Source organism: Lynx rufus, unplaced genomic scaffold (assembly GCF_022079265.1).
Source record: "Lynx rufus isolate CCGP_SWC_20201006 ecotype Redwood Valley unplaced genomic scaffold, mLynRuf1.p SCAF_15, whole genome shotgun sequence".
Lineage (NCBI taxonomy): Eukaryota > Metazoa > Chordata > Mammalia > Carnivora > Felidae > Lynx > Lynx rufus.
The window spans coordinates 637,036-656,629 of record NW_025814829.1 but is presented as its reverse complement, the minus strand read 5'-3'; the positions used below and the strand labels follow the sequence as shown (position 1 = coordinate 656,629).

Genomic DNA, 19,594 nt, shown 5'->3' with positions numbered 1-19,594 from the left:
AAAAAAAAAAAAAAAGGCAGAGCATCAGCGGAGGCCCCATAAGCGAGGCAGGTGAGGCCCTCCTGCCCGCCTCCAGTGTGGGATCAGCCGAGGCCCAGGAGAAGACGCTAGACTTCTGCCTCCACCTGACAGTAATGAGGCAGCACTCCCCGCCAAGGACAGAGGAGCCTCGCTGAAACAGAAGATTTAATTAAGATCCGGAATCTCATAACATAATACCCAAAGCGTCCGGCTTTCAATCAAACATCATTCATCATTCTGGGAACCGGGAAAACCTCAACATGAATGAGAAAAGACAATCAAAAGATGCCGACACAAGAGGACAGACGTATTAGAATTACCTGACAAAAAATTTTAAGGCAGCCTTCATTTAATGTGCTGGAGACCAAAAAAAAAAAAGTCTCAGCAAAGAAACCAAGGACATAAAAACTGCAACTCCCAGGCTACAACCCTGTACAAGCTGGATTTATTTTTTTTAATGTCTATTTATTTTCGAGACAGAGACAGAGTCTGAGCAGGGGAGGGGCAGAGAGCGTGGGAGACACCGAATCCGAAGCAGGCTCCAGGCTCCCACCTGTCAGCACAGAGCCGGACGCGGGACTCGAACTCATGAACCGCGAGATCATGACCTGAGCCAAAGTTGGACGCTTAACCGACTGAGCCACCCAGGGGCTCCTGTATGAGCTGGATTTAAATCGCTGGGAGCCCCCAGTCATCAGTCTTTTTTTTTTTTTTTCCTTCTTTACCTCCCCAATGAGCAACGATGTTTCAGACCCAGGGCGTCTGTCAGCATTGCCTGGGAAACATGATCAAGACAGAGGTCAGGCCCTCTCACTACTTCAACAAGCCTGGGCCTCCGTATTTTTATTCGTTTCCAGATGATTCCGAGAGACGCCAAAGTTTGAGAACAGCTGCTTTCACTAATCAAAGGAATCTGCAGGTGATTCTCCTCATTGAAAGACGCTGCAAAACTCTGGGCCTGGAGGAGGACAGAGTCGCATTTCAATAACCTTGAGTCCAGAAGTAGTTTCCATCACACTTTGGGTACGGGCGCCCGGGACATAACGCGCTTCACCTGGGCGGCCACATTGAAAAAAAGAAAATCCAGGGGCGCCTGGGTGGCTCAGTGGGTTAAGCGCTCGACTTCAGCTCAGGTCATGAGCTCGGTTTGTGAGTTTGAGCCCCGCATCGGGCTCGGTGCTGACAGCTCAGAGCCTGGAGCCTGCTTCAGATTCTGTGTCCCCCTCTCTCTCTGCCCCTCCCCTGCTCATGCTCTGTCTCTCTTTGTCTCAAAAAATACATAACATTAAAAAAAATTTTTCTTTTAATAAAAGAAAATCCACGCACAGCGAGGGCCGGTTTGCAAAGAGAGCTACAGTCCAGGTCCAGGTTGTGTGTGTTTATGTGGAAATAGCACGGGAGTGAGAGATTATGTTACCTGTCACTTGGCCCCTGGGAGACATTCATCTTCCTCTTGGCAGAAAAAGAAATGCTTCCACATGAGCGCCTCTCCCCGTCCAAAGAGACCAAAACAAAAAGGGAAGAGTTTATAATCAAGAGAGAACAAAAAGACACAACTCAGGGGCTTCTCTGTTGTGCACGGAGATTTCCAAGCCAGGGCAACAGCAGCTCCCAGGCTGAAGTTTTCCAGCATTTGTAGTCTCCTGGGCGGGGGTGGGGGGGCCTCAGAAATGCAGGAAAAGGCAGGGAAGGGGGCGTGGAAGTTGCTGGGAGGAAGAGGTGTGGTAAGGGGGGTGGGGGGGAGAGGAACCCATCGCTAGACAGGAAGTGCGTGGCAAGAGCCCAGCAAATAACACCCCTCTCCAGGAAGGAAGGGCCCCCAAAGCTCCTCGCCCCTCAACTGCTATCCCTCTCACTAATGCCTCATGTCCCTGTCTAGAGCTCAGCCACACGGCCCACAAGAGCGGTCTCGGCAGATGGCCCATCGCCTGCTGGCACACAGCAGACCAGTCCCTGGGCCACAGGCAAGAAGACCACCACCTTTAATGACCATTTGCCCATTCAACCTAACCTAGAAAGATGTGCCTCAGTTTCCTCATCTGCAAAACGGGTACAATAGCACCTACTCTCACGGGGCCGCTGTAAAGATTAAGTTAGTTAACATACGTAAAAGGCTGAGAGGGGCGCCTGGCTGGCTCCGTCGTCGGGAGAGCGTGTGACTCTCGATCGCGGGGTTGTGAGTTCGAATCTCACACTGGGTGTAGAGATTACTTCAAAAGAAAACCTTTAAAAACTAAAAGTAAATAAATAAAACGCTGAGAACCAAGGGTAGAAGGTGGTAGTTGACAAATATTAGCTCTTGGTATTTTGAAAGATATGCAGAGATGCCTTGGGCCAAACTGCCTGGCTTTGACTGGAAGGTCTGTCCATTACTAACTACGGACCTTGAGCAAGTTACTCGGTCTCTCTCTGCCTCGGCTTCCCCATCTGTAAAAGTCGGCGAGAGAACCTTAACTCAGGCAGCTGTTGAGAGGATTAACCATTTCACAGAACGTGAACAGTGCCTGGAACCCAGTAAGTGCTTTTAACGTGATAATGGTGATTCTGTTAGCTTTCTCTGATGCGGACCATACGAGGCTGAGGTAAGGGGAACCTCTCCTTGGCCCTCGAGCAGCTGATAGCCCAGATCAGGAGATGAGAAATGCACACCCAGAGCCAGCAGGGAACAGCACCCAGAATACAGAACATGGGACAATTCTGCAAGCACACACTTCCCACCCACGTGCTCACGCACGGGCTAAGGGAGCTCAGACTCTTCTGCATACAGGGTGCACTGGGTGGCAAGTGCCCCCTTCCCGGACACCCCTTAGTAGGGAGTCCCAGGTCTCCCTCACCTCTCAGGGCCGATCATTTCACCAGGTCTCCTGGAAAGCACTGTAGCCTCTAGAGTATGTGGGGGAGAAGCCACGGCCCTCAGTTCTCATGGATGGACCACAAGGGTGTAAGAACACACAAGTCTCCGAGAAGCGCTGCACCAAACCAACCGCCTTGCCCGCAGCGGGAGAGGCGTAGGGGTCTGAAAGCGTTCCGACACTCTGGGCACGGAACTTGCTGGAAGTGCCATTGTAAGTCACTTTTAAACCAGCTGCTCTGGTGCTTAAAAGGAAACATGATGCTGAATAGAAAAATTGAAAAGGGAAATGTAAGCATCACAAGATATTAATTAATCCCATGATGCGAGATTCCTTCTGCTCAGATTACCCCTGCTTAAAGAAATATTTATCCAAGGAATTTCAGAGAGAGACAGGGCAGACAGACAGCACACCGCACTTAACGAGATTCTGTGATTTTTAATCCTAACGAGGCTCACGGGCTGGAACAAATGGGATGGGGGCATGCCCCAGGAGCTAGTTAACCCTTCTTTATTCCCTCCCAAGGAGGCTGACAGCTATTTTAAGCCCACAAAGTAGTCACGCTGCCTGAGTTGCAACTTTGAGAAGCACTCTGGCCGACTTGGCTGGATCTTTACCCCGTGTGCAGAATGGGGATGGTGCACCAGGAGGCCTCTGACTTATCAGAGAATGAATCTGCTAACTCCACAGATTACAACCAGATGAAACACACATGAAATTTAAGGTGCAATTTGTCGGATGAAGTAACAACAATAATAGCAGCCGGGCCTGAGCCAGGCACAGCACCAGGCGTTTCCACGTGTAACTCACTTCCACATGTAACTCATTTACTCGTGAACCCCAGAAGGTACGTACTCGTACCCTCTTTGTTCAGACCAGGGCACCACAGGAGAGAGGCTAAGTAACTCCCACGGGGTCACGCAGCAAGACAGGGCCAGGATCTGAACCCAAAGACAGTCTGATTCCGGAATCCATGCCATGCCGCACGTCAACCAAATTCATGTCACCAAACTTACCAAAAAGCAAGTTAAAGGAAACAAAACAGTGAGTGAGGGGGGAAAGGTGTCGATTCGTTAATGAGAACACAACAGGCTGCAAATATGTTTTTTACTAATAAATGGCAATTAGGTATTCCTGAAACTGGCCATATGTTCTGTAATCAAAGATTCTAATTCCACCGCACGCCCATCACAGGAATTCCATTTAATGCAGGAAAAAATGCTTACTCGGCACTTCCCCTGGGAGGAAAAGCCGCTCTGTGAGGTGGGAGTACGGATGCGTCCTGGGAGGCCCTGAGGTCCCCAGGGACCCAGGCAAAAAGCACAGGAACTGTGCTTGAGAGGGGACTGGAGCCAGCCAGCTAAGGCAAATGCATTTCTTGGGCTCACAGCAGGGCCCTCCTGGCAGTCCTCGTAGTGAACATCCCAGAAATCATGTTCCTTCCCTCCAAATGCACATTCTATATGCAAGTCGCTGCCTGAGCACGGCAGAAGGTACAGGCATTGGGGGGCAGAGTGACAGGGCCCCCGATGACGACATGCGGAGAAAAAAAATCACAGCAAGCAGCTCAGCACCACCGTGGGGTCTCGTCAGTCCCTTCCACACAGAGGAGGGACTGGTAACATCCACCTCACCAAGTGACACCGGGTGGGACGTGACAAGGGGGCCTAGGGAACGGGGTGTGCTCTGATTGGGTCAGAGCGCAGGGTGATAGAGGGAATTATTCAGAAACAGAGAGCGCTGAATATCATGCTAAGAATCGGGACCTAATACAGTAGGCCTAGGAACTCACTGTGTTTTGGAGGAGGAGGGACAACATAATTATACTTCGGGAAAATTACCAGAGCACAAGTTAACAGGATCAAGCGGAAGCCTCCAGAAAGTTACTCAAACAGTCCGGGGAGAGGCGGTGAGAGTGTGAACCGGCCAGAGGTGGGAAAGGATGGAATGGGCGGAGGTGCGTGGATGGAGGTCACGGAGAAGATTCAAGAACACAGCAACTGACTTCATGTGGAGGCTAGCGGAGAGAAAAGCCTGGCCACGGCAGGGACCCAGTGAACAGCAGCCAGTGAGTTTCGCCTGTTATATGACAGGGTCCAGGCAGTGCTCCCAAGTGTCAGGCCGGGGTACCCGAGAGCATGCTGGGGTCGCTAACAGAAGTCCCAAGTCAGAGAGGTTTGCTATCCAGCTTGTTGAGGGGAAGGAGCCAGCAACCTGTTCCTCGGTGCAGAGGCCACGAGCAGGAAACGGCAAATGAAGATCCGGACTCTGGACTGGAGTTAGGGGTCCAGGAGCCAACCCGCACAGCAATCAAGCCCTCACACAACAGGTCCGAGGGAGGAGAAAGAGTAGCCAGCAAAGAGGAGATTCTGCTCAGAGAGGAGACCACGGAGGACGGGCTGAGCAGGAAGAAAACTCAGGAAGCACAAAGACAGAAAAGGGTAACAGCAGGACAACTGCTTTTTTTTTTTTAAGTTTATTTATTTTGAGAGAGCAAGTGGGGAGGGGCAGAGAGAGAGGGAGAGAGAGAGAGAGAGAGAATCCCAAGCAGGCTCCTACACCCAGCCTGGAGCCCGATGTAGGGCTTGATCTCCCCACTCTGGGATCGTGACCTGAGCCAAAATCAAGAGTCAGACGCGCAACGAACGGAGCCACCCAGGCACCCGCAACTCAGTAACTTTTTTTTAAAAAGACAACCCAAAAAATGGGTAAAGGATCTGAACAGGCGTTTCTCCAAAGAAGATATATAAATGCCAAATAAACGCGTATTCTATATCATTCATCAGGGAGATGCAACTCAAAGCCACAAGGAGATAGCGCCTCACACCCACTAGGCCGGCTAGAATCAAAAAGTCAGACAATTACAAGTGTCGGTGAGGATGTAAAGAAACCAAAACCCTGCTGGTGGCCAAGGTGCAGCCATGCTGGAAACCACCTGGCAGTTCCACAAATGATTAAACCTGGCTACTACGATATCTAGCAATTCCACTCCTACTTATCTACCCACAAAAAATGAAGCCACACCTCCCTACAGAAACATGCACACCAGTGTTTACAGAAGCAGTATTCACAGTAGCTAGAGCATAAACAACCTTGGGGCACCTGGGTGGCTCAGTTAAGCTTCCGACTCTCAATTTCGGCTCAGGTCATGATCTCGCGTTTCACGGGTTGCCCCACGGTGGGCTCTGCGCTGACAGCACGGAGCCAGCTTGGAATTCTCGGTCTCTCTTTCAAAATAAATACGCTTAAAAAAAAATAAACAACCTTAATGTCCGTCGATGGATGAATGGATAAACAAATTGTGGTATGTCCATACAATGGAATATTATGCAGCCATAAAAAGGAATGCGGCTTTGACGCAGGCAGTGTGGACTGAAAACACTATGCTAAGTTAAAGATGCCAGTCACGCGCACATGTGCACACACATAAATCATACTTTATGATCCCACTGATACGAAATGTCCTTTCTAGAGACAGAAAGTAGATTAATGGTTGCTTAGGGCTGGGATGGATGGAGGGGTAGGGGGATTATAACCAGAGGGTATATAGGTTCCTTTTCTGTTTGTTTATTCTTTTTTTTTTTTTTTTTTTTTTTTTTGGAGAAAGAGAGAGACGGAGTGCAAGCAGGGGAGGGGCAGAGAGAGAGAGGGAGACATAGAATCTGAAGAGGCTCCAAGCTTTGAGCTGTCAGCACAGAGCCCGATGCAGGGCTCGACCTCACAAACTGTGAGATCATGACCTGAGCCGAAGTCGAACACTCAACCGACTGAGCCACCCAGGCGCCCCCAGAGGTTTCTTTTTGAGGTGACGAAAATATTCTAAAATTGACTACAGTGATGGTTACACGTATCTGGAATATACTAAAAACCACTTAATTGTCTATTTTAAGTTAGTGAATTGTGTGGTGTGTGAATTATGCCTCCATAAAGCTATCAGAAAGCAGGGGGAAAGGAAGCTCACTTTCCAAAAAGAGGAAGGAAGAAGGACGGCGAGGTCACTGAGGAGCTAAAAGCAGCCTTGAGGCAACGAGGCTGTGAGGAGGCAGATAATTATAGTCAAAGAAAGCGTTCTGAAAGTTCGAGTTCTTGGAAGTAGCAGCATTATGAGTAAGCGATAATAAACAGTGCGTCTGATTAGGGTCTTGGAGGTAATGACCGTGGCAAAGGTCAAATTCCGTGTGGCTGCACGATTCGCATCACTAAAACAACTGGGACGTTTGGGGCCAAGGAGACCAGACCGAAAGCCATCGATTCATGAAACGTACGGCCAGGTAGAAATAGGCTTGCCCATCAGATCCCCAACGCCAGCTGTGGAAGAACACCCTGGGACACCCTGACGCATAAAAAAAAAAAAAAAAAAAAAAAAAGGCATCATTTCAGAGCAGCGCTGTATCTTTGAGACTTACTGCCCCCCAAAAGTGGTAGGAGAAGATAACAACGGGAGGGGCGCCCGGCTGCCTCCATCCGTAGAGCATGGGACTCCTGATCTTGGGGCAGTGAGTTCAAGCCCCATCTTGGAGGTCAACTTAGTTTAAAAAAAAATAAATAAATAACAATCAGTTTGAAAGCATCTGGGCAAATACACAAGAAGGTGAAATAAGCCATGATGGTATCCGTGTATACAGCAGGCCCTGCGTCTGGATCCCCGCTGGTCCAGAACCCTAGAAAAACAGGACCCTGGAGGCAGAGTTCACACACCCAGGATATAGTGAAGTCGATGGGAGCCTTTACCACGCTGCAGGCTCCAGTGTGAGTCAGAACACCCCTTTTATGGCGAGCCAATAACGTTATGTCCTAATCTGGAAGCCCTCCCAACAGCATGCTGTTCAGGGTTACCGGCATCTCTAAAATCCGCATCATGGAAAACACCAGCCAGTGAAGCCATTTAGCAGGGAGGGAAGGAAATAGGGCCACAGAATTGAGTTCAGATTTGACCAAGAGCTCCCAAACTGCAAAATCACTCCGCAGGGTGACAATATATACCTACTGCTTTCAGACTTTCTACAACTGGACATTTCTTGCACTTGACAAAGGATTTATTATTGCTGGCTATGTAGGTTCCTGATGCTGGGGAAGGGGGCTATACACAGAAGCAGGAGACAAGGTCCTCAACACTCAGAACACCGGAGAAGGTGTATGCAGAGGGAAAAGAACACAAAATTTTGTGGCAGACCATGACCCAAAGACAGCTTCGGCAATCTCTCCCGCCCCATGGGCACCCCTGCGATGTGACCTTAATACCCCCCCAAGAATGAAGTCCACTTCTCCCCTTGAATCTGAGCCAGCCTATGGCCTGATTTGACCAACAGAATACAAAAACGACCCTCTGTAACTTTGGAGGCCCGGCCTTAAGAGCTTCTACCTTCCCTGCTTGGAACACTGTCTCTTGGAAGCCAGCTGCCAAATACAAGCACCATCAGGCTGTGAGGACATCCAAGCTACCCACTGGAGAGAACCATCACGTGGAGGACCAGCCATGTGAGTGATACCTTCTAGGACCTTCCAGCCCAGCCCAGCCATGAAGCCAAATGAGTGAGCCAGTCAACATAAGAACGGCCCAGCCAAGTCCTGCCTGAATTCCTGGCCCACGAATCATGAGCCAATTAAACAGATACTGTTTTAAGCCACTGAGTTTTCAGGTAGTTTGTCAAGTGGCAACAGATTCCTGAAACTAACTTGAAGCCAGGAAACTAGGCCAGAGTCCTGGTTCCCGTTCGCATCTAGCCAGGTGACCCTGGGTCAATGACTTCCCCCTGGACTGCAATTTCCTCATGTGTAAAATGAGAAGGTTGTTGCAGGTGCACTAAAGTGCTATCCAGTTGTGACAACGGGCGAGGCCATCAGCGCTGTGGATATAGAGGGGCAACTACTTCAGCATCGGAAGGAACCGTGGACCAGGAGACAAAAGTACTGGATGGTTAACAGAGGGGACAGCTACATGGCTCATAGTAAGTGCTCACTACATACCAGCTCTAATCATATTGTCTTAGCAGTTCTGTGACTATAGACAAGTTAATCCCTCTGATCCCCAATTTTTTTTTCATTTGAGAAATGGAGATAAAACCAATGTTTCTGTTTCTATGTGAAGAAAACTCTTTGTATGGGAAAGTCCCATGCAAATCAAAAATCACCTACAAATGGAAGGCATAACTATGTTAGTAACACTTGTATTGTTCTTTGGGCCAAAACCATTAGCAGTCTCCTCCTCGCCCAGGAAGGGGAGAGAGTCAGGAGATGGCACTGGCCCCCAGGAAGACACCCCGGGAAAGGGAGAGGCTGGTACAGAAGGGCCATACAAGCATTCAAGCCGAGTGAGATTTTTACCACCCACCCACCAGCAATGATCAATGGGCGAGGCACCCATGCTGAACACGGAACGCAGGTGATCCCTCAGGAGCCACTACCAGTCCGTGGGGACATCTGGAAACAGCCCAGCATTAAAAACTTAAGTAATTCCTACATCAGAGTCCAAGAGGCCAGCAGCCTGAGGATGCCCCACCAGTGAGCTGTGAATGAGGCCACTGCCCGGCATAGAGTGAACACTCCATAAAAATGACTAAATAAGCAATACCTTTGGGAGTCTGAAGCCAAAGTTCCCAGGTTGAAATGCTGGCTTTGCCATCCACAGCTGTGTGCACCAAAGCAGGCAACAACCTCCCTGAGCCTAGATCCTCATTCATAAGACATGAGGAGACCCACCTCTAGGGAAGGGGTAAGAATTACACGATTCCGCTTAATAATTAAATGCACGACGTTGTTTGTAAGTGCCCAGACCCTCTGACTCCCAGACGCCCTCCAACCCCAGCCGCAACCTTTCAAATCTCTGCAGAACCCTGAAAATGAGCGGCATCCATCCAAACAGTCACTTCACCCAGTGTTGATTCTGAAAAGCTGCCAGCCCTTGGGACAGAAAGACATGGGCTCATTTTCCAAGGGTATCTGACAAGGCAGCAAGAATACATTTACATCTTACAGCCTGTGATTTTCCAAAACAAGAGACGAATGTGGTGTGGATTTAACCCTGAAATCCCAGGGACCACGCAGGCCCACAGACACTGCTCTGTTGGGAGGCGGAAACCAACCAGAGGCGGCGCTAGCCCATGGGACAGAAAAGCTTCCACTTCCACCTCCACTCAGGTCTAGACTGACGGGGTCTGACGGTACTGGCGTCCAGCGTCCATTACAAAGGGCTGGGGGTTAAGACCCAGCTCGGAGCCCCGCCCTCGCTCCTCTACCTCGCAGAACTCAGAGCAGGCCTCCTTGGTCCCCTAGGTCTCAGGTCCGCATTGGGAACACCGCCTGGACCAACTGTGAAACCCCCTCTACTCAAGCACCACTGCGTGTGAACCCAGGGAAGTTGCTAACGATCGGCACTACGTCATGCAGCCCCCAGGCGTTCGCTTAGGAAAAAAAAAAACTGCATATGGGGAAAGCGAAGGTAAGATCCAGCAAGCTGGAGGCCAGCCTCAAGCCCCATGCTTCTCAAAGTCTGGTCCCAGTCACTTGCATTAAATCACCTGGAATGCTCATTAAAGGTACACAGTCCCAGGCTCCCCAACTCCCCAGATGTAGCAAATTAGACTTGGGGGGGGTGGCAAGAATCAGACTTTTCAGTCCCCTCACCTGGTGATTCTTACGCATACCGGGTTCTGAGACCCAGTTGGGACCAAAGGCAGAGACTGAGAAAAGAACAAAAAGGATTTATTTTATGTACTTGTTTATTTATGTTGAATAAAAAGGTTTTTAGAACACTTTAATTCTGATCCCCGTTCTTGCCCTCATTCTTGTGGAGCACTGGTGAGCCACACAAGGCGAAGCCAATTCCCCAGTTTCAGTACATCCAAGAAAACTGAGTGATGACCGTGATGAAAATTTCATACTTTAACATGAAAAACTTGCTCACCAAAGCAACAGGCCTCGACGAAAATTAACCCAAACACCCCATCTTAGACCAACCAGGTCTATTCCAGGAGAAGCAAGATAAGATCTCGGCCACAGCCCCACTCTGGTCCCAGCCATACCCAGCAGTTCAGCTGTGCAGGGTTTGACGGGGGGGGGGGGGGGGGGGGGGGGGGGGGGGGTCCTAGCGCTAGCAAATATGGCTGGGAGAAGGTTATTCGGGGGGATTTAAAAAAAAAAAGGTTAAGATTCACCAAGTCACACATCTCCAGGAGAAGGAAAAAAATCTAAAGATAACTGACTGCATGGGGCGCCTATCAGACACTCCAAAGATGTTTCACAAATTGAAGGAAAAAGCCACCTGACAGAGTCATCCTTGCCGGAAATCACACCCTGCATCCACGAAGTCATCAAGGAAAAAAGGGAACGAAGAGTAAAACTGCCTCCACATCGGAAGTACTGTCTTTTCAAAACCAGCAAGAACCTAAAAAACAACCCACTCGGAGGGGCAGTACTTTCCGTCACTTATCAGTGACAGGCACACTGAGAAACCCTGGACCTTTGGGGGCGGGCGGCATAAAGAAAGAGCAGAAGCACTCTTCCCAAGTGATGGGCAGCGGGAGCCCCAGCTGGGATCGCAGAAACCAGAACGCCTCACCCCGGGGAAGTGCGTCCCAGGGGGCCAGCCTTTATCCCGCACCTACTGGTCCAGTCCCGAGGCTTGCGCCCCGCCCCCTCCCCGAAGGACGGACCTGCTGGGGCTCCGGCCTCGGCCCTGAAAATTCCAGTCATCCCCGCTAAATTCTTGAGCAGCGGTTCCCTGCTGGCTGCTGAAACTTAACATTACGCCACAAAACTAGCAAATGGGCAGCTTTCACCCCTCCCCCCTTCAATGACTGGCACTTGCAAAGGAGTCGTGGCAAATCAAGCATTTAAGAAGTGACTGACACTTGGACCCGGTTACCTGGAATTTAAAAAAAAAAAAAAACCACTCCGGTATTATTTTCCTCGATCAGGAAGCAGGCATTCCCCCTTTAAAAGACCTTCCTGAAAACACCTCTCCCAAGGGATCCCAGCAGGTAAATAACACCAGAGCTTCCCTAAAGCGATTCTAAAGAACCAGGGGACCTGGCTGCGCTCCCCCGCCGGCTTCTCCTCCGCGGAAGGAGGGATCGGCAAGTCGAGCAGTCCCGGGAGGTGAGGATGGGGGAGTCTGCAGGTGGGAGGAGGGGGCGAAGCCATACCGCCCAAACTTCGCAGCTGCTCTGTAGCAGTTCTGGGCAGGAGCCCGGGGAATTCAGTCCCGAGAAGGGAAGTCACCTCCCTAACATTAAGGCCCCCCGCCAGCCCCGCGTCCGCTCGGACGTGCCCCCTCCCGGGCAGCGCCCCCTCCCCCCGGGACCCCTCACCTTGGCCTCGAAGCAGATGCCGTGCTGGAAGGCGTCTTCGTTGTGCAAGGGGATCCGCAGGTCGTGCCCATCGTCCACAAGGTTGTACTTGGTTTTGCTGGGCATGGTGACCCGCGGTGGACCGGCTCCTCCAGAGGCGGCAGCGGGAAGGGGCCGGCCAGACCGGGCAGGGGAGCGGAGGGGAGGGGCGCGCGGCGGCCGCGGGAGCCGGGACCCGAGCGGCGCCGAGGGCCGGGCGGCAGCGGGCGGCGCGGCTGCGGGCGGCGCTGTGGCCGCGCGATTTCTGCGGGCGAGGAGGGCGGCGGCGGCGGCGGGAGCGGGCGGGAGGCGGCGGGCCGGGGGAGGGGAGCGGTGGGCGCGCGGCCCGAAGCGGGACCCGGCGCGGCGGCTGCCCCGGACGAGGAAGAAAAGGCGGCGACGGCGGTGGCGGCGGAGCGGGGTGCCTGTCACGGAGACGCCGGATCGGCCGCCAGCGAGCGGCTCCTCCTGCGGGGCGGGCCCGGGCCGGCTCCTCCCGCGGGCGCCCAGGCCCCGCCCCGCGCCCGCCCCGCGCCGCCCGCCCGCCGAGCAGGTGAAAGTCCTCGGGAGCGCCGCGCCTGCCCTGCCCGGCCCGCGAGCCCTGCGGCCCGGCCCGCGAGCTGCGCCCTGCTCCCGAGGGCGCTGCTGTTTTTACGGTCACGTTCGGGGCCGGGCTGCTGAGGGTTAGACGCGGTAGCAGCGCCTTGGATGTTTTGTTTTTGTTTTTTGGAGGGGGGGAGGGGCGGTGTTTACGGTCGCGTGTTTATGTTCTACCAGGAAGGCCCCAGTCCTGGCCCAGATCTGTGCAAATCGTGAATTCGGCGAGTTCCCTTTCCCTGGAGAATCAAGACTGTGCTCACTGGGGGCCCATCGCAGGCGCCTTTTCTTCCTTTGAGCGGTGATTTGTGACTTCTGTCATACAGGCTTGGGGGCGGGGTGGGGGGGGAGTGCCTTTTAGAATGGTTGTAATATTAAAAAGCCATCAGCCCGTGGAAATGGGGTAGGCCACAAAAGGAATACTAAAGACAAGAGAATCCTCAACGTTTTTGTTTTTCTTAATTAAACCTTCTGTAACTGGGTATGGATAAGGTGAACTTCCAAGTTCTTTCTTTTTTTTTTTTTTTTTAAACATTTATTTATTTTTGAGACAGCACGAGCTGGAGAGGGGCAGAGAGAGAGGGAGACGCAGAATCCCAAGCAGGCTCCAGGCTCTGAGCTGTCAGCACAGAGCCGGATGTGGGGCTCACACTCATGAACAGCAAGATCATGATCTGAGCCAAAGTTGGGTGCTCAACCGCTGAATGGACTGAGCCACCCAGGCGCCCCGCCCCCCAAGTTATTTCTGACTGTTCTTTCCACTTTGGCAAAAACTTCAGTCTATTTGCCTGTTGTTAAGAAGAGACCCATTTACTTCTTTCCTTTACATCAAGTGCTTCTGCTATGCGCAATGTGCAAATGAGGGGGTCATAGGATTATCTGTGAAGCATTATAGGTCGTGGTCCATGAAAGCTATGATCACCGTGCCTTCAAATTATTACCTCCCAAAAGCTGGTGCCAAAGCCAGTCCAGCCTGAGATCACTGAGACCAAATGGTCAGCTCCTCTGTAGGAGGAGGAATGATGGTTGAACTCATCATCTTAAACCTGCTTTTGGTGCCCTGTGGACACATCCACCCGAGACAACTCCCAAACCAAACAACACTGATTGTCATAGAGGCAAGGCTGGGAATCACCACAAAGCAACACAATGTGGCTTGCAAAAGGCATAGCTTCCTAGACGATTTCCATGATAAATTTATATAAGAGAATGCATTACCGCCATAATTGTATTTCTCATTTTGTCTCCTAGTGCTAAAGTACAATTGTCCTTTCCTATATGTTGCCTGCTTCCAATCTGCTGAAATTCCTGGCCAAGATACAGCATCTTCTGAGATATCCCCTTAAATAAAGGCAAACTGATGACTAGAACAAATTCATCACCTACTTTATGCTGTATAGACTTTACTACAGACATAAATATTAGTAAGAGCCAAAAATCATTTGCACTGAGGAAATGCACCACTAACATTTTTATAAATACAGAACATGAAAATCTAATCGGGCATGTCTGATTCTTTGAATGTCATGGTGGTTTTAACATGCATCGTAACGTGCTCTCTAAAAGCTGGCATCAGAACTCGACCACTTCAAGGCAAGACCCTAAGCAACTACCTCACTTACATCTCCTTTTCCCTCCTGAATTTAAAGTCTTTTGACTCCAAAGGGCCTTCTTTCTAGATTTACTTGGGTCCCGTTGGACTGCTGAATTTTTAGAATTTCCTGTCTAACTCTGTAACACATTGTAGACCAGACACAAAAAAGCTGAAGCCCCAAAGATATTTCAGGGTCTAATACAGTGACCACTACATAGTAGATAGACCTCTAGTAGTTATGTATGGAATCAATCACTGTGGCTAATATGCGTTGAGCTTTTTCTATGTGTCAGGCATTATTCTTAGAGCTTTACGTGTATTATCTCATTTAATATTTAAAACACTCCTAAGGTTCATCCCATTTATGAAGAAACTGAGGCACAGAGAGGTTATGAACGTACCCAAGGTCACACACTTAGAAAGGAAAGGAGCCAGAATTTAAATCCAACTCTATGTCACAAGGTGTTTCCATCATGGCCTGGATTGCCATGAAAGCCTTCTTTATTGCAAATGAGACACCCATCAAATTCAGGGTCCGTGTTTTATTTAGATGTGTATTGTTGCTAAGCTGTATTCGTTCCATTTCAGTTAGAAGAAATGGTCCAAACAGGAGAGGCCTGTTCTCTGTTTTGGCCTCCATTTAATACGTCAGAGCCACACAGGCCTGAAAACACCCTTCTTCCAGAAACAATGGGCATCCAAAGTAAATTTCCTTATTTTTTAGCAGTGATTTCAATCTTGTTTTTGCACCTTTAAACATAATTGAATTTCCCACAGCATTTCGAAATCTATTTTTTAAATGAATCAAGTTTTATCACTCTCCATATCCTTCTGTATTTAAAAACTGCTTAACACAATTTTAATCTGAAGTACATTTAATTAAGATGTAAATTGCTTAAGCGTATAATACTTGCTATGTTAAATTTTATTAAAACTTTGTTTAAAAGTGTTTTAAAAAAGTCCTAAATCCCTTTAGAAGTGGAAGTTACTAGGGGGTCCTCTAATTCAGCTCCTCTGTTGGAAAGATGAAAAAAACAGAAGCCCAGGGAGATGAAGTAGTTCGCCTAGTCCTCCCTGTAAGCTACAGCTCCTACCTCAGTAATCTTTTCATCACACGATGATGGGTTATAAGTAAACTGACAGCAAACTGTAACACATATTTGGAACTGAGAAAATTGATTTGCTTTTGGTCGTAAAATACCTGCTTTACAATGCACTTCCTGTGCATTGTCTCACTTGGCCATACGGGATAAGTATGATCAGTATACCCATTTTACAGATGAGGAAACTAAGGCTGAAAGAGGGAAGGGTAGGTCATAGAGCAATAGGTCCTGGGAATCCTTCTGTGAGTTTAGCCAACAAAAAATAAAGATTGTATCAGCTTGCCTAATACTGCTCAGATGCACACCTGAATAGAACGCATCAAATCTTTGCGTAAATAATATAAAATGTTAAGAACACAGAATAATTTCCTCCTATTAGGTAACACTTAGCTTCAAAAGGTTCTTTTTTCATGCTATTGTTTTTAACCCGACAGTGTCTCCTGGGGCATAGAGAGCTAGAAATCATTACCCCCCCCCTTCTTTTTTCCTCAATTGATAAGGAAGGTTTTATTCAAGGCTATTGCAATAGGGGAGAGAACTCAGAACTCACAGTTCAGAACTCAATCTGAGCTCAAATCTACTGAAACAAAGGACTGGAGAGTTGTTTTTTTGTTGTGGTTTGGTTTTTTTTTGTGTGTGTGTTTTTGTTTTTACTTTATAGAGTAGTGAATTTATTCCTGATAAATAACAAATGAAAGTTTCACATAAAGAACTTGCAAAGATACCTAGGGTGGGCCTACGATGTATACATGATAAAATAATCTTAGCATAAGATTTTCAAGCTGGAAAAGCCATTACTTGAAGATCCTTTTAGTCTCTTATTTGATAGCAGAGAAACGGAGACCCATATTGCCTAAGATATCAGTTAATGAATGGCAAAGGCAGGATGAGAGACCTGGTTTTTAAAAAAAAATATCTGGTCCAGTGTTCTATCTATCACACTGTGCTATCTATCACCTGCTCATCAGCCCATTTTAAACTGGATTTTTTTAAGTTAATTTATTTTGAAAGAGACAGAGACTGTGCAAGTGGGGGAGGGGCAGAAAGGGAGGGAGAGACAGAGAATCCCAAGTGAGCTTGACACAGGACTCAAACTCATGAAACCGTGAGATCATGACCTGAGCCAAAACCAAGAGTCAGACGCTTAACCAACTGGGTCACTCAGGCGTCCTAATCATCAGCCCATTTTAAAAGGTGACAATAAAAATATTAAGTAATTTTTCTGCCAAAAAAAAAAAAATCCTTCTATCACTAATGGTGTCTAATTCAATGGTTTATTATGATCTTTTATTACATAAGCATTAATTTGGGTTGTTTGCCCTATAAAAAAGCTTACCCTACAAGGTATCACATTTTCTGATGCTGGCCTACATCATCTTTCCCTCTTAGTTGAAACTGACTCCTGTGACCTAGGCCCCTATACCAAGGGCAGGTCACATTTCCCATTTATTTCTTTTAAAGGCAAGCCTCTCAGTCCACACAATTATGTATATTACGTTTTTATAAATTAAGTACTCTTTCAAATCGACTTCCAAGAGGAGGCTGGTGCTGGTGCTGGTGCCTCCCCCCCTCCCCCCGAGAGGAACACGGTGGGAAGACACGATTAGCAAGGAGCCTACACCCCCCCCACCCCACCCCCACCCCCACCTTCTGGCCTTCTCCAGCACTTTCCCCACCCATCTCCCTGGACCCGAGAGGCAAGAAACAAACCGTATTGAAGGTTTGAGACATTCTGGGAGGTTCTGGAAGAGGCCTAACTGCCTTCTTTCTCTTGGAACACTTGTGGAATGAGATCTGGAGAAGGGAGCAGGGCCTACTGAATTTTGACTCCAAGGACGTGAGGGCTGAGTGCCGTGCTGGGTCTGCCCGTCCTTTCTCATGGAGATTCTTCTAAGCTCTCCCTGACTATGGGACCATTGCTTGCTTTTTGAATTCAGATTCAAGTTAACAGCCTTGTTTCTTGGCCCTGCTTAGTATCTCAGGAGAGAAATATTTATTAATGCCACACCTTGTCGCCACAAAGCCTTTTGATCAAAGGCAATAAAATCATATTTAACAAAATCTAACAATAGTTTCTATGGGCGGAGAGGCGGCGGGTTGCAAGAGAGGTATGGATACACCGTAATGAGATACTTTTAAGGGCAGGAGGTAATGGGTGATCTAAGCATAGGAGAGGCGTCGTCTCTAAGGGTCATGGGAGGGAAGGGAAGGCTTCAGGAAGATGAGGCTTGAGCCCGGTCTGAAATAGGGAAAGAATTCAAGAACACAGTAGAAGGAGCGCAGAAGACGTGGAGACTGGGTCTGCAGTGACACTGATCTACAAAGGGTCTTTCGGAGTCAGTGAGGAGACAAGCTCCCCGGAGGGAGAATCCTGCAAGATGGATGGAGCCGAGAGCGCCGTTGGGGGTGATGCAGGCAAGCAGAGGCTGGAGGCAGCGCGCAGGCGCCTTCCACCCGCAGGCTTCCAGGATTGCGCTCCTCCCCCGTGGGAAACATCTAAACTGGGATGGGACCCCGGGTGCTAATTCAGAAAGAGGACCCCCCGGCCCGCCCTTCAGAAAAGGAAAAGAAAACGTATGTTCCCTGGCCCTTTTATTTGAGCTACAATTGAAAAAAATGTCTGGCGCTAAAGCAGATGATTGGATTTTTCCAGATCGCAGGAGTGAGTTCTTCCGCACCCAGAAATAAAAGGAAACAGAGCGGCAACCGGTCACCCCTCAGTGTGGCGGGCCCCGAAGTACTTTCGCGCGGCTCACTTCCAGATGCTTCCTAATCCTTCCATTCCACTTGGGCGTTGGGCCTTGTCATTGGGTGGCATTGAGTATTCTGTAGGGTCCTCTGCTTGGTTCCGCGTGGTCTATTCCTTTGTCTTGGTGTTCCTTGATGGCAAGGAGAATTTTCTACTCCGCTCAAAGTTGGTTTTAGGCCTTTCACCATCATTCCTCCAAACTTAGATCCCTGCTCCTAACTCTGGGACTATTTTCCTTCGTTATCTATTTAAAACAACAAAGTAAGCCCAGCTGTTCAAATTGGAGCTTATCTGTTCCACTAAATCTACTCTGTCGTTGTAATCGATCTTGGTTCCTCTTTATAAAACCCACATTCTTAAGATAAGAAACCATTGGGCGGGGGAGCCCTGACCACTGGGGAAGAGTATGGAAACACTTGGAAATGCAATGTAAGTAAATAAATGTTTTTAAAATTTTTGGTAATGTTTATTTATTTTTGAGAGAGAGACAGACAGACAGAGCACGAGAAGGGGAGGGACAGAGAGAGGGAGACACAGAATCCGAAGCAGGCTCCAGGCTCTGAGTTGTCAGCACAGAGCCCAAGCCCAACACAGGGCTCTAACCCACAAACCTGAGCCGAAGTCAGACGCTCAACCGACTAAGCCACCCAGGTGCCCTGATGTTAAGTAAATATTTTATTTTCAGATCTCTCTTTGGAGGTGCAAAGCTGCTAAGCAGCTTTTATAACTGCTTACAAAAATAAAGTTTCCTCCAGACCCCCGACTAGTGTGGTTTAAAAAAAAAAAAAATGAGAAAGAAAGGAAAATACAGATGTGCAATGCACCCAGGTGTGTTTGGGCATTTAATTTTCCCTCCCAGGTCCCGGATCACCCACTTTGGGCTTTATGTCTTCTGAGAGCTCAGTCTCAGTTACCCTAGACTCTGATCCCCCAAACCCCCCTCCCCAGAACTTAATGTTGTCTTTTGAACCACATGTAAAGGGAGTGGCACAAGATGTTCTTTAAACATCGCAAGCGTCTCAGGATAAGTAGCATAATAAGGGTGGGGGACTTATCCGGGGACGGCGTTAGTGGTTCCCAGTTAGCGGTTCCCAGTCGTCAGCGACTGCCTCATTCCCTTAAAAGGTCTTGAAATCTCCTCTATAAATCCCTTGACATCACCAGCTGGCCCCCCTCCACACCACTCTGAACATTTTCCCTGAAACAGTGCTGGAGGGGCCTCAGAAATTTCCAGGTCTCTGCGCAGCCGGTCTCTGTGCCATTCCCTGGCCCAAGGTGGCCTCTGTAATTTGAGCTTTACATACATGATAACACTTTAACTGCAGCCAAGCTTAATTCAGAACAAATGTTCC

The 19,594-nt window shown here is 49.0% G+C and overlaps 1 protein-coding gene across 2 annotated transcripts in view; it reads right to left on the bottom strand.

Annotated features, from left to right (window-relative positions):
- Positions 1–12,309, bottom strand: part of LOC124509910 (carboxyl-terminal PDZ ligand of neuronal nitric oxide synthase protein) — a 286,360-nt gene extending 274,051 nt beyond the window's left edge. For both annotated transcript variants that reach the window (XM_047076502.1, XM_047076503.1), the window contains exon 1: positions 12,182–12,309. In XM_047076502.1, coding sequence (XP_046932458.1) covers positions 12,182–12,286 — 105 coding nt within the window. In that variant the 5' untranslated portion in view covers positions 12,287–12,309. The remainder of the gene's footprint in view (positions 1–12,181) is intronic.
- Between the last annotated feature and the right edge of the window lie 7,285 nt (positions 12,310–19,594).